At 39.2% G+C, this 15,697-nt stretch overlaps 1 protein-coding gene across 1 annotated transcript; it reads right to left on the bottom strand.

The window, feature by feature from the left end:
* Positions 1-361: 361 nt before the first annotated feature.
* ptar1 (protein prenyltransferase alpha subunit repeat containing 1) lies at positions 362-14,490 on the bottom strand. Its single transcript, XM_084729636.1, has 7 exons — positions 14,387-14,490; positions 10,933-11,102; positions 7,401-7,467; positions 7,019-7,123; positions 4,089-4,338; positions 3,435-3,799; positions 362-1,357 (listed from the first exon to the last, which is right to left on the bottom strand). Exons 1-7 carry the CDS (start codon positions 14,470-14,472, stop codon positions 973-975), a joined length of 1,428 nt encoding a protein of 475 aa, XP_084585762.1. The 5' UTR covers positions 14,473-14,490; the 3' UTR covers positions 362-972.
* Between the last annotated feature and the right edge of the window lie 1,207 nt (positions 14,491-15,697).

Raw genomic sequence — 15,697 nt, 5'->3', positions numbered from 1 at the left:
TGATGTTCTCTGCTGTTAAGTGGAAAAAAATATGTGCATATATCATATTGTCAGTTAGCTGAAATTAGTTGGAAAATATCAGCAAATCAGATAAAAGCAAAATCCAATGTAATGCATCATTAATATAGCTCAAAATGCCCTTTCTAAAATGCATTTATTTTCAAAAGTCTGTTTTCTAATGTGATTGGCTGAAAGCTGAGGGGCTGGGGAGCAGTGGCAACAGCTGACACGAAGAATGTCAGTGGGAAAAATGCTTGATGAAATAAAGAGGAAAATGACTTCCAATTAAACTGCTGCTATGAGGATAAGAAAGATGAAATAATTTCATCAATGATTGAGTTTTAACAAATTATAAGTCACAATCTAGTAGGTAATTTATATATTTTACTCTATTTATCCATATGATTATTTCATGTCTTGGTAATTTAAAACATTGCCTTTGTGGCACTGTGAAAAAAAATCCAACAAGTATGTTTTTAGTGATGTATATTCTGCTCTGCTCTCACCTCTGCTAAGACATTCCTCCTCCTGTGGCAGCTTCATTTAGTTTGTTTGCTGTAGTATTTGAACGGAAATGATGTGCAGGTGATCAACAACAAAAAAGCAGTGGAACTTTGACCTGAGGCATTGAGACACCTGAAATAAGAACAGAAACTACTGACAGACACGTAGCGAGCCGACGGGCTCTGTGTGCACAGATTTCCATTCTGAAGGGGTTCTGGCTCAGGTGAAGCTCAAGGGAATCCAGATGTTTCCAAGGAAGAACGGACTAGAGACCCCATCCATCCTCTCTACTCACTGTCAGGAGGATAGGACAGCACCCAGGCTGTCATGTGACAGGTTTCTAAAGTCATCACTGCATCTGAAGTACGATTAGTTAAAGTCAGCACTACAGGTAGGCAAGCTCATCCTAAATCTGTGTCTAAAGGCAACTTCAATATTGAGAAAGGATGGGGCTAACTGTTGTCTTTCTCAAGGCTGCTGACCAATGACAGTGTCTAACCACTTCTTATATGCCAGGGCGAAACGTCTCTGCTCAGGGTTACAGCAGTTGTCCAGGACATCGCTCACAAAGCTGTGCTCAGCGGGCAGGGCAGGGGGGTCGGGCAGCAGGACGCCTCTCTTCAGTCGCTTGCTGTCGCGTGGGTCCAGCAACGACGCCCCGTCCACCTCCATAGCTTCGCTGGCATGGCTCTGTCCATTCACGCTCTCCCCCCGGCCTGCGCAGCCCTGAGCGCCGACCGTCTGCAGGCCCGGGTCGCTGTCATTGAGGTGGATCGACTCGCTGCCTCCGTTGCTGCTGCAGTGGTGCTGGTGTTCCCTCCTCCACTGGTGCCACAAGTAGAAAACGTGCCGCCTGGAAGGTGGACACATACATCAACGTCTTATTATTTAAATGTACTGTACAAACTGATATTCACTACATGGCTGAAGGTATAGTGTGCAGGAAAGAGGTGGGGGAGTTTTGCTTGACTAACACTGATAGAGGACTTGACATTCATAACTAGAGACTTGAATTAGACTTGAGACATTTGACCTGAAAGGAGTTGACTTCATGTGTGTGTGCACACCGTCTGAACTGGGTGAAAATACATCCAGAATGTTATTTACCCCAAACCAGCTACTGTTACACCTGGGACATTCCAAGTGCAAAGGGTCGACTAAGGTGTGAGACATTCATTTCATGTGACCAATGAACTAAACATTAAGCTGGAAAAAACAAGTTTAGGCATTTAAGCTTGGGAGGCTGATAAAATGAACTTCTCTGATGGTCTGGCCCTGATGTCTGATCACATTTGTTATTCTTCTGGGAGTTTTACTCTGAAAATCTGCTTTACTGTGCCTGAAGAATCCAGTTTGTCAAAACGGTAATACTCTTTACTTCAAATAAATGGATTGGAGTTATGAGTGCGCTGCTTTCCTATTCTTCTTTTTTTCCCTGTCTGCCTGCAAGCTCTCTACAGCAGGTGTGCATTTTTCATTTCTTTTCACTGAGCAATATGCATCTTAAGTACTAATGAGGAGAAAACTCTGGCTCTGCTCTTGCATCAAAACTTCAAGACAGATCTCAGGCAGGTAATGAGATGCTGCATGGTCCTTGAACTGCTCAGATCTTTTACTTAAAGCTAATATAAGAAACTTTCATATTGTGTTGATTTTGGAGGCGCCTGTCGACAAAAGCGGTAGTGTTTCCACTGCCATAACCACAAAATATAACATCAAAAATAAAATTATCACAAGAATAATCTCCTCCTGCTTCTTTTCAACAAGTAATTTTGCATGGAAAAATGTAAAAACTGGCTCATTTTATCTGATTTTAAGGAGAGTCCAACCAAGTGGCAGGCATTAATAATAGCTACACTGAAATAGCAGATCTTCTCACTGATGCTTATATAGGTCTTAAAGGCAGTTTCATAACCAGTATAAAACTATTTGTAGTAAATTGAAGTTGAAGTTACAATACAATAACGTAAGAATTTAAATTACATATAAAAGTCCTGCATTCAGAACATTACTTCAGTTAAAGTAAAATCATCAGCCATATTAGCAGCTGAATGAACCAAAAATATATAAAAAAAATGAGGTTAGTGAATTTTAATAGTGATGCATTAATGTGTACTGTTGCTTCTGGTAGAAGGAGAGCTGATTATAACTGCTTTATATTCTGTTGGGCTGTTCAATAAAGAAAAAAGTCCTAACAGAACGTCTTGAAACAAGTGAAAGAAACTATTAGTGCTCATAATATTTCTATAAACTTGACTTGAGAAATATTTGAAACCAGTTGATTTGCACTGAAAACTGGTCACAGACATTTGTTGTGTAAATGTAATTTCATTCAAATGTATACTTACATTTCACCACTGCGTTTTTCAGATTTGAAGGCAAATCTGAAAACCTACAACGGCAGCAAAGACGAGCAGCAAACATAAATCCCTTGGCAGCAGGCGATCATTTTTAATTCATGGTCTATGCATTAACTGATGTAACACCGCAAAACAAATATTCGTGACTGAGGTTAGAGCTGCAGCAATTAATTGATCAAACGAAAATTCATTAATCATGTCATGTCATTTTTCAAGCAGAAACATTTGTTGGTTCCAGCTTCTTAAACGTGAAGATTTGCTGCTTTTCTTTGTCATTTATGATAATAATGAAGAGTCTTTGAGACTGCTGGATAGACAAAAGAAGCTATTTGAAGACATCGCTGGGCTCTGGAACACTGTGATGAACATTAGCACAGTTTTAAGAATATATAGACTAAAAAATGAATCAGAAAAATAATCGTCAGATCAATCGATAATGAAAATAATTGTTAGCATCGTCTGTAGCTGCAGTCCTACATCTATTAATGATATGTACAGTTCATTTGAGCAGTAGTCTCATGACAAGTCACTGCAAAACGGCAAATGGTCAGTCAACCTCTGAGGCCTCACCTGTGACTCCAGAGTGTCTCGTGTCCGGGGAAGGACTGGATCAGGTCTGAGCAGAGCTCCATCTCCTGGCAGAAGAGCTGAAGGACCGTGGTGGAGCTGAGCTGCCTCTCCTCCTCCCCCGCCGCCTCCGCTCCCGACAGCTCCCCGTTAGCTTGGGCGTGGCTGTGATGCTGGGGACTGCTGCCGGGGACTGTGCTGGAGCGGTGCTGGGGTGAACTGGTGGTGGTCGTGGTGGTGGAAGCTGGAGTCTGGGAGAGCTCAGTGATCAGCTCCTTGAGCAGAAACTGGCGGTAGTGGAAGCCGCTGTGGTCAGACACGTGCATGGACACCCAGAGGCGCATAGAGGAGAGCTCGTCATGAAAGACCTGGGAGGAGACACAGCAGGTGTTTGTGCGGAAAAGAAAACAAATATCAAGGAAATACAATATGTAATTGAGTATTTGTTGCATAAAATATGCTGAGAGACTTTTTTTAACCACTCAAACTCACATTTATGGGACACTGGCAAAGAGTTAAAATGTTACACAAGCTGCAAAAGTTAAAAGCTGAAAATTAGGCTAAACAGATATCTACAGTAGTGGTATTTAAATTAGAAGAAGTAAATAAAAATAAAAGAAATTAAATGAGAATAATTGGATTTATTCCTCCTCTCACCTTGACGTTGCCCATGGCCATGTGCTGCAGCACCCAGATGCGGTGGGACCAGGCGTTGTAGTTGCTGGGGTAGCGGCAGGCAGCGTCGCAGCACACCTTCATCTCTTGGTGGAGCGTCCTGGCCAGATGGTCACTGAGCTGCTGGCTCCTCTCTGCGTCAGGCTGCTCTGCTTCACCCTGCTGCTGCTGCTGCTTCCTGTTGCGACCCACAGCAGGGAACTGACGCAGGATCTGCTGCAGCACCCAGCGTCTGCAGGGAGACATCAACACATGGGAGACTTACATTAACCTGGTGTACGGTTACTGTCAAATACAGCTGTGATGACAAAAATCCTAATATAAAAAAATTATACTCAATACCTCTTTTGATCCCACGACAAAAACAAAAAGTCCTAAGCACAGAAATAAGGATCATTTGTTTTCTTTTTGTCATCAACAACCTGCACACAGCACTGGTACAGCAAATGTCACTGATCTCCATCTAGTTTTGCTTCAAGCCAAATTTCAGGCTGGATAATAAAAACTGATTAGAGGCACTGAGAGGCACTTTCAATACTACAATTAATGGATACCATATTATTATAAACACATAATACTGAAGAAGTATTGAAGTATCAATACTTTTGACTGGGGATAGGCATCATTAGTCTGTATGATAAAATGTTGCTACTCTCACTTGTCTGCACCAGAAATACTGGTCTGTTCAAGTATTTATCAATAGTTTATTCATGTAAAATTCCAGTTAACTGTTGCCTTTAAGCTGTTAGACAGCCAGCTGCCTCTAGCTGATGCTGCAGCTCCGTCAGACGGCAGCCCCTCTCGCCCAGCACAAATGCCCCAATGGCCCGGATTTTATCAGCAAAGTGGGACAGATGACAGCTCATAAACAGCGTGGTTTGTCAGTGTTTTGATGTAGAAAATGAAAGTAAGGTTGAATGTAGGCTGTGTCAGAATAAACTGGTATATAATCACTCAACTGGAGCAACATGTGACCACATTCAGCACAGACAGACATCAACCTGAAAGCAAAGAAGACTGCTGCTGCTAGCACTGCTAATGTTAGCCACACTGTGTGTCAGGTTTAACCCAGACGCTGTGATCCTGTTCGCTCAGAGAAGTTGGAGCATTTAGTGAGTTGTTATGTTTTAAAAGATGATGTGCATTTCAGCAGTATTTCAAATACAATTTGGCGATTGTAGAATTTGATTAACTGCTTGAAATGAAAGGATGAGTTTTAAAATGATCAATTCATAAATTATCATTAGAGTAGTTGACTAATCTAAATTAAAATTTGCAGTTACTCAACAGGGAAATTAGTCATAATGATAATGATTATTTTAATCAATATGGAGAACACAGTTATTTAGCACAATTAATCATTGCTTTTTTGGGACAAAATATTTTTATTGTACTTTCACATTTAAATAAATTGAGCAGTGTGTTCATGTCCATGTTGTGCTACACTCCTGTGCATCAGAATAAGACTGCTCCTTATTCACAGTGCAGCTCTTAGAATAAAAATATAAATAAAATGGTACCAATATTTTCCACAAAATTAAAACAGAGCCCTGCTTTCACTTGGATGTTGTGCTACATTTATATGATAACGTGCTGTAAAAGAATACAAGGACAGGGATTCACTGAGGTAACAATAGTGACGTTATTCTTCTTGGCCTTCATGCATTCATCATCTTGTGGTTTGTGGGATTTTTCAGCTGATTGAACAAGTCAGTTGTGTTGCTTTGCAGCACAGACACAAGTCTCATGCCCTCTTTGTATTCGATTTGTTCCTGCTTAACATCACTTATCCTGAATCCTAAATACTTCCACATAACAGAATATTATCCGTTTTGAGGGAGTAGCTTTTTTTGCCTTGCAGAAGAGACATTTGATTTTCGCTTTGCTTTCTGCTCTCTGTTGTACATCACTCTTCTGCTCTGGACTACTGCCACATCATCAAGGAAATCTTGCACAGGCTGCCCCTGCAGGGCAGCTGGCTGATAGTTTAGGAAGTGCTTGATTTGATATGCAGTGGAGGTTTCTATGAGCAGATGAAGCACGCTTTCTGAAGGTCAATATTGCAGTCTATCGTGTTCATTTAATTTTGAGAAACAAAAATCATGATCGAGATTTAAATTTGATTACATGTGCAGCCCTAATATGAACACTTAGTCGCTCCAGTCCAAAGGAAACTTTGGATAAGGCTGCACGACGCAGTATGAAAGTTATATTGTGATTATTTGACTGAAATTGTGATTGCAATATGCAATATGATTAGTGGGAACGATCAGTTTTGCATTTTCTTTTCACTATTAAAATGACTGTGTGACATTTTTGGGGTCTGTACCAGACAAACATGTTTTCGTTCATGTGGAGAACAAGACTTGTAGATCAGGGCATCTCTGCAGCACTACAGTGTGTCATTATAATCCGTTTCCACACACATTTTTCAATTCAATTGCAATTTGGTTCTAGTTCTGAGATTTGGATATTGGACTTGGCCATATTGTGATTTTGATAATTTTGCAATTAATTATCCTTACAAAGACTCCATCAAACAGGGTATAAAGCACAGCGGAGACTGATAGAAATCCAGTGTTATTAGTTGAACCCTGTTATAAGAATATTTGACAAGTGGAAAGTTTGACGTTTTTGTGGCGTGAAACTGCTCCTTAGCTTGTTGAATAGACAAAATGATGGACGTCTGAAAAGACTATTCATACTGGTACCTGAAAGAGAAAAGTGACTGCATTAGGAGGCTGCACTGACTATCACAGAAGCTGGAGTAAGGCTCAGCAAATGGTGGACTTTGGACAAACTAATTTGCCTAATCTTCAGATAGATCTGGTGGATTTGCAAATACGTTATAGTAACTAGTACCATGTGGGAGTGACATTGACAGTGTTTAGAGAAGAACAGGGTGTTCTTACCGGTGTATCCATGTCTCTGGGCTCTTGGGGAACTTGGTGAGGGCCAGCTTGCCCAGGTACAGGTCCTTCTCTGGGTTGAGAACTCCGCATTGCAGCAGCTCCTTCCTACAACAATGAACCATGCATTAGATTAAACCACAGCAGTGTGTGGCCTTCTCCACAGGGGGAGTACAGCGTGCTTTAGCCACACTGGTGTGTTGAGCCGTGACATGCATTTCCATAGAAGCTTCACAGCAGTTTCACTGTGTTTGACTTTGAGTGTCATGTCGTCTTTTGTGCAGCGATGTTTCAAGGGCGCAGACAATGAACAGCAGACATTCACAAGAATAAATATCTCTGTAGTTGTGTTGTAGCTGGCTGCTGTGACTGGATCTTTCTGTACCTGACATTCCATGCGGTGGTGAAGTCTGGGTTCAGCAGCAACAGTGTGCAGGTGATATCCACTAAAGCTGAGGGACACAAAAACATCAACTGTTAGCTTCTTTGTTTTTCTAGCTCTGAAAAATTATGCAGCCTTTAAGGTGGTTATCCTGTAATGTTACGGGTGGGTTATCCTGACAATATGAGGGAAAATACAGCGCAACAGTTGATTGATCAGTTTAAGCAAGTTTTTTTTAGAAAAAAAAATCTGACTCCAGCTCCTTAAATATGAATATTTCCTGGTTTGTTTACTCTTCTCTTACAGTAAACTAAATATCTTTGGGTTCTGGACAAAACAAAACATTTGAGGACGTCATCTTGAGCTCCGGAAACACTGATCAAAAATTTTCAACATTTTCTGACATTTTCTAGACCAAACAACTAATTGATTAATTTAAAAAAAATCTACAAATAATCAACAATGAAAATAATAGTAAAAATAATTAGTTTGCAGCCCTTGAGCTATTCACAGCTGTAACAATTAATCGATTATTAATCAACTATGATAATGAAAATGAAATGAAAATTCAGTCATTATCTACTCACCCTCATGCTGATTGAAGTTGGTGTTCATTTGTTATCCACAGAACACTGCTGGACTTTCATAGGATGTGAATGGTGACCAGTTTTCAAATGTAAAAAACACAACTGGGGGAGGGGGGGACAAAAACATAAAATGCCTCCATACTGCTCATCTGGTGTAATCAAAGTGTCCTAAAGTCCCAACATGTCGTTTGCACACCACACACACACAGTTCAGACATGAACTGAACGTGGCTCCAAGCTAAGAATCTACAGTGAAGATTCGGGCTAAAAACATGGTGGAAATAACATTTCTTTTAGTCAGCTTGGCATGTTGGGGCTTTAGGAGACTTGGATTACACCAGAGGAGCAGCATGAAGGCATTTTATGTTTTTATTCTGTTGTTTTTTTTACGTTTGAAAACTGGTCAACATTCACTTCCATTGTTTGGGAGATTCTGCAACACTGTTTTCCTGTGAAACTCCAGCAGTGTTTTGTGGACTAGAAAACTAAACCCGACCTTCAATGATGTTGAAAGAGAATGACTAAATTTTCATTTTTGGGTGAACTATTCCTTTAAATTCATATTGCAACTTAATCGCCAACTATTTTGACAATTGATTAATCGATTTTAGTATTCTTTCAGAAAAAAGTCAGATTTTTAAATGATAATATTGTTTGCTTTTTTACTCCTCTGTAACAGTAAACTGAATGCCTTTGGGTGGTACGCATAACAAGACATTTGAGGTTTTGCAAAAAAAAAAAAAAAAATTAAAACAAACAACAATTAATTGACAAAATAATCGACCAATTAATTGACTATGAAAATAATTGTTAGTTGCAGCCCTTTCAGTAAAAGTAATAGGTGCAATTTCAGCAGCAGGCTGTGGTACAGAAAGCAGAGCTGCTTGGCTTCTGTACCTCTTAAATTGCAACAACTTCACCGGAGACGTGCTGACTTGAAGCTAAGGTCAGAACAGGTAATAGTATATCACTGTTAACAGGGATAACCACAACAAAGTTTCAGTGTGTCCGCAGTCTCTAGTGGAAGAGCGACTGTGTTAAAGGTTGTTGCTTTCATCTCCATGGAGGGAAATCCTTCATGCTGTGACTTTGGGCTTTTTCAGTGGTGTAATGGGGAAACTGGGCATGGTTGTCATCATAGAAATAGAGCATAAGATTGTGATGTTAATTGCAACTTTGGCGATATCTGCCAGCTTCCCCTCGACACAGCTAAACTTGCTCACCAGAGCAGCACCACAGTCTCTGCCTGTCTGTTACACAGAGGCCTTCAGTGTTGACTGGCTACTACTCGTGACATATAAACAATCAGATCACGCTGTGGGAGGGACAATGAACAAGAATACAGAGTGCAGTGTCTACAGGCAGAGAGAGGCTGCTGCATCAGAGCCAAAGTAGTTTTAATTAATGCATGTTCGATAAAAAAAAACAAAAAAAAACAAAAATGCTTTCCTTTGTTTGTTTGCAAATTTCCAACCCTGGCTTTAGGTGGCAAAGTACTCATCTAATTTGACCCCCTGACTACTCAGGGGAGGAGACTAGAAATCTACGCTGATACACCATGTAGTTCTTTCTGAACACCCATCACATCACTGTGACATCACTAGATGTAGGAAGAACAACAGTTTGCCTCTGATGAGGAAAACATAAAAAGAGCAGAATCTCTGCTCAAAACTGCTAAAAAAAAAAAACTTAATTAAATTCAAATAAAATTGAAATAAATAAGAAAACAAAGCAAGATTTCATTTTCTAGCCAGACACCTGCCTTTAACACAGAAATTAAAGCACAATTATAAAACATTGTAAAACTCAATTTCAGTGTCAAGGTATCGTCAGTCTTCTGTAACTAACAGCACATTCTGTGTATCAGTTGTAGGAAACAAACTTGTACAAAGTGTAGAAAATATTGACTCCAGGAGAGCAGGTAGACATCCGTCACATCATATCAGTGCTTCAATATGTCCTGCATCTTACCCAGAGCTCTAACTTAAGGGCATCCTGCCGTCGCTGGGATGGAAAAAGAAATTGATCTGGGACGATGAAAGGAATCAATTTTGGGATGGCTGAGGTCCAGAAAAAAAAAGAAAATACAACTGCGACACTGCTGTTATACAAACACACAGCAAGAAGATGAGCCACAACAGTGACATCTGAAAATAGTGTGGCTATCAGGCAGCGACAATGCTGTCCTGAAGTGATTGTGGGATTTTACACTCTGCTGCCACTGATGGCCACACTGGCAAAACGTACCACGGAAGAGATGGAGACAAACAGCATTTAAATATATACCGTATAATAAAATACTATGGCTTGTTTGAATATTTGCTGGTCATTATTTCAATTTTAAATTCAATATTTCATCAACAGTCAGTGTTAATCGATTGCTTCCTACCTGGCATTATAGTCCAGAGTCTAGTTTTAACATTATATATGTGAGGAGTGCCAGTGTTTCTCACAGAATGACTGATACTGTGCCTTTCACCATTTTAATTCCAATTCTTTACTTTATTTTGGTATTTTTTCACAAACTATTCTAATATGCTCACCTTGCTTTTGCCCTCAGTTCTCTTCTCCACCCAGACACACACACAGCTTCCTTTCCTTTCTTCCTTGAGTTTCTTTCTCTCTGTGCAGTTTGTATCTGATCTGTTGACTTTCTACATCAGCAGGATGTTTTACAAAGCTGCTCAAAAACCACAACCTGCAATTTAGACTTTTTCACCAGCTATTCTGTTTTGCGTGCAGGAGACAATCAAGACCAACATGGTACCAAATGACACTGGCACCAACCACAATTGATGCATTTAGAGGACGGACACAATACCAAAGCATTAGATGTTAGACTGGCCACCACAGTGATGTGTTCTGGTCTTGAAGACCAGAAAACCTATTTTGACCTGTAAGCTCTGAGACTGACTTTGTTCTGAAAGGTGCAGAGTGAGCTCACTTACCTTCCCTGTCCAGCCAGTGTTTGCGCTGGCGGTAGAGCAGCAGCTTGTTGTGGACATATGGCAGCAGGAACTTCACACACCAGCTCTCAACACCCAGTTTGTTCTCCACCAGCACAATGGGACTGCGGTTATAGCGAGCCTCTGGACACGGGATCACGCCTATCTCGTCGCTGAGGGAGCAGATAATTAGAGTGAGGGCTGGTGGAGGTTTTCATACTAATATGCACAAACATAAATTCTGGAGCGCGAGTTTTACTCTGGAAGTTTTAACACTGCACCAGTTGTTGTCTATCAGCCATTAGCAGATTAGTCAGTTTAGCCCAGTTAGCAAAGCAATGTTCAATCTGTGCACCAATTGAATGGTACAGTTCCTCAAAACGGTGCACAACGGGGATTGAGATACATTTTCTCTCATTTGGTGGGTACACCACAGGTGTTATCCAATTGCACAGCAACATGTATGTAAACATTGCTGAATTAAAAATGGCAGCATAACGGAGTGCGCTTGTGTACACAACAGGCAGCATCATTTGTTTAAATGCATTTTGCTACGTTTTGTCAGGGCTAAGTAGCAATTCCCCTTGTTATCAAAATGACCAAAATGCTTCACCCTCATTAACCTGCCATCCCCTCATAGCAGAGAGAGTGCAGGGGCAGAGGGGTTGTTTAGTCGACAATGACAAGTCTAGTCTGCCAGACAGATTGATTCTTTATCTGACTGAGGATTGTGCAAGTAGGAATCTGTGGCCCCGACCATGGTCCTGAAATATCTGTAGCCTAACTGTATGTTCACACAACCAGCAACATAGCTACAACAGCCAAGCGTGGCCAGCTACATTGTCACCACATCGCTACTGAAGTGTTGCTTAAGACTTGTAGCCTGATGTTTTGTCACTGGTAGTGTGGACATACTGTAACTGAAGTGTGTACTATAAATCCATGAAGCTGTCCATGGTGCTGAAATAGCAGACAGATGACTAATCACCCCTTTTTCTCACAGTCTCGCCCTTGTGTCACTTTTGTCTTGGATCTATAATATTCCCTAAATGATATACTATAAATACTGGGGATGCACAATAATTATCAGCATGTCAACAGTATTGGTGGATAAAGGCTTTAAAATGAAATATCATATCAGCCAAAATGAACATTTCTGCTGATATGACCGGCTGATAAGAGGATACTTCACTTATGCTCTCGTCATAGTGTGTCTGCAGACAGCAAAGTTGCTATTTGCAAGGATTCCTCAGTGTCAGTCATGCGAGGAGGATCTAGATCACATTCCTTCAACACTACAAACTTAAATGGCCATCTTGAGAGTCTGTGACGAACAAAGAGAAAATAAAACCTGTCTGCACTATTTTTTCTCTTTCAGTGAATGTGGCCATCACGATAAGAGAAGAAATAACATGATATTCAGTCCACTACAGTCGTAACCTGATGTGCTCTGCAATTAGGTGAAAAAATGTGTGTATATCAGCATCAGCCAAAATGAGTAAGAAGATATCAGAATATCAGATATCTGCAAAAATCAAATGACGTGCATCGCTAATAAATACTCAGTTCTATACTATACTGAAATCTATATTCTCTATAGCAGTGATTCTCGAAGTGTGGGCCTTGAAGGCCCTATGGGTGGGCCTTGAGAGGTCATGAAAAATAAGCAAATGAAAAAATGTTTTGAGTTTCAATTTCACTAAGTTTGAAATTACCATACAATATTTATGATTAATTTAAAAAACGCAATCAGAGGTAATAAAACAAAGCCAATGGATTTAAATCGATCTGACCTAGTTTAACAGGTTTCATACAGTATTTAATGACCTGTCACATTAACACCAGAGCATATCTTATATCTCCTCATTGGTACAATTAGTCATGTGTTGTTTAGAGTTGCAATTAAAGATTAAGGTGCACCACAGAAGACTGGGAAGTTTGGGAATGACTGCTCCATAGAGTAGTGTCACCTCCATGATCAAACTAGGGCTGCATAATTTGGTAAAAAAGTCATACTGCGATTATTTTGACTGAAATTGCCATGATCAGTGAATGATCAGTTTTGCAGTACAATTTTCATAGTCACTGAAAAAAACAACTATTAAAATCATGATGATATATTAATTATTGAGGTCTGTACCAAACAAACAGTTTGTTCTTGTATCTGGAGAAATAGATGTTTAGGCCATGTCATCCATGTAGCACTACAGTACAGCATTATAATGCTGTTTGCTCACACATTCTTCCTTTTTCAAAACAAATGCCATTTGGTTCTGGTTCTGCAATGTAGATATTGCAATTGGCCATATTGTGATTTTAGTTGAATTACGAGTAATTGTGCAGCCCAGGATCAAAGTGACAAGTAGAAATGAATAGTTGCAGAACAGTGAGAGCATCATAGAGACCCACTGCTGCCTGCAGTATTCCTATAATATTCTAGTGGTCATGGTCATATGTGCTGTTAAAAAAACAGCCATAGACCAAGCCACTTCTGCAACAAAATATTCTAAGGAATAGATGACTGCAGATGTAGTTTTTATGATAGGATTAGGGGTTTGGGTTAAAAATTCACAAATCACCTTACATTAATGTTTAATAACATTATGTAAGCACTGCCACACTAATTTCTCCTTTCAATTCATGCTACTGTATATTTTACATATAATAAGCAGCAATGATTAATTGAATAATCAGTTATTAATCTATTATTTGATTAATCACTGACTATTTTAATTTTTTCTGAAAAAAAATGTTAAAATCTTCTGGTATCATTAGTCTTCTATGACAATAAACTAATATCTTTGGGCTGTGAGTAAAAGGACATCATCTTAGGTTTTGGGAAACAATGACTGACATTTTTGAACATTTTTCTGACATTTTAAAACCGATAACTAATCGAGAAAATAATCAGCTGATTAATAGACTATGAAAATTATCATTAGTTGGAGCCTTACAATCATTATACAGACACACACACACACACACACACACACACACATATATTATATACATATATATACAATCACAATGTTGATGATGAGGCCATTTTGACATTGTCTTTAGGTACTGATTAGTTTGTAACTGCCTTTTAATCAGATATGCAGCTACTAGTAATTTTAGCTCGTGAAAGCATAGCACTGCTAACCCCTCTTTAACACGGGGCTATGAGGAAGCAGTAGTTAACCAAATTTCAAAATAAAAGAAAAGACTCTGGTTAATACTATATTAATTAATGTGTTTGTAAGAAACCTTTTCATCCAGATATTTAACAGAATAAACACACAGCTAAGCTAGCTGGCTAAAGTGTCAACTTTCCCTCTACCGCCTTCGTTCCAGGTAATAGTCGGAGCCCGCACAGTGTAAAAGCCGCTTCAGGCTATTGTTCAGTTTTTGGTTACTCTGGACGTGACAGACTCCGCTGCCGTCTGTATGTATGTTCACACTGAGCCCTACTCACATGTTGGGGTTCCTCTTGAAGGCGTTAGTGATGTCTTTGACAACTCTCTGGACCAAGACGTCCACCTCCTCCTCCGACTCCGCCATTTTTTATGGCCCCGAAACGTCACATGGACCAAGAAGTATTTCCGGGTGAAAAAAACAATACTACGGAAGGCCGGAGAGCCATTAGACAAAGCTGCGAAGGCTCATTGGAATAGCCGAAACATTTTACTACTATTACTGCTACTGCTACTGATATTATTATTATTATTATTATTATTATTATTATTATTATTATTATTATTATTATTATCAACAACAACAACAACAACAACAACAACAATAATAATAATAATAATAATAATAATAATCATAATCATAATAATAATCATAATAAGAAATTTTATAGCTACTTTCATACAAAAAATGCAGTCCAAATAAATTACATGCATCAAATGCTTCACATAAAAAGTCAGAATCAAGACTATAAAAATGTGGATTGAATGCTATAATTAATGTAAAATAGGATGGAGCACAAAACCTACTCGTTGATCAGTGAAATATGAAATATGAAATTTTATTTCATATATTATTGATGATCTTGTGAAGTTGTGCATATGGGAACTATAGTACAGCTGTAAATATACAGAAAAAATGGACCCAGCGTGCAAGATTTACAGGCAGCTTATTATCTTCAAGTGTGATTGGTTATCTGTCCAGTGAGAGGCAGGACCTCAGTTTCAACAAACTCTTTCATGAGTATTTTTAAAATGTGCATTGATTTCTTTTTATTAGCCTAGTTTTACTTTTTTTTTACAAGGATGAATTAGCCTACTTAATGAATTAATAAATGATTTGAAAAATACATCATAAAAAATAAAAGTATTTTTCATGATGGAGTGTGGAGGATGACTTTAGGAGTCCCACAGCCTGATGATAGATGTACAATACAGATACAATTTCCTTTTGAGGACTTAAAAGATAAAGTATGGAAGCTTTATATTATATTTGTAAAGTAGCACTCTGTTGTGCTGTGATTAAGCTTAAAACTTAAGTTTTAAACACAGGAATAAGAAACTGCAAGAAACTGTAATGTTAATAATAAGTCAGTGCCCCTAAATCCTACACACTGGTCCTTTAGCAAGACACGGTCTCAAGATTAGGTGCAGGATCTGCCATTTTGATTGAATCACTTCGATCCAGATTGTGCTTTAATTGTGCTTTTTTACAAAAACAAGTTTTAAATTAATCAAATGACCAGAAACAGATTACCACACAGTGACCCTGGTGACTCTGGGGCCCCTGAGTCTCAGGCAGTTGCCTGCTCTGG

Source organism: Lutjanus erythropterus, chromosome 10, assembly GCF_056507025.1.
Source record: "Lutjanus erythropterus isolate fLutEry1 chromosome 10, fLutEry1.hap2, whole genome shotgun sequence".
In the NCBI taxonomy this organism is placed as follows: Eukaryota; Metazoa; Chordata; class Actinopteri; order Lutjaniformes; family Lutjanidae; genus Lutjanus; species Lutjanus erythropterus.
This window is presented reverse-complemented; position numbering and strand designations above follow the sequence as displayed.

Bases quoted from the DNA above. Each gene is read 5' to 3' on its own strand.
- ptar1 (XM_084729636.1), bottom strand. From the start codon at position 14,472: ATGGCGGAGTCGGAGGAGGAGGTGGACGTCTTGGTCCAGAGAGTTGTC. The intron at 7,468-10,932 runs GTAAGTGAGCTC...TGTGTCCCTCAG, and splicing joins ACACTGGCTGGACAGGGAAG to CTTTAGTGGATATCACCTGC. The intron at 4,339-7,018 runs GTAAGAACACCC...GTCTCCCTGCAG, and splicing joins CCAGAGACATGGATACACCG to ACGCTGGGTGCTGCAGCAGA.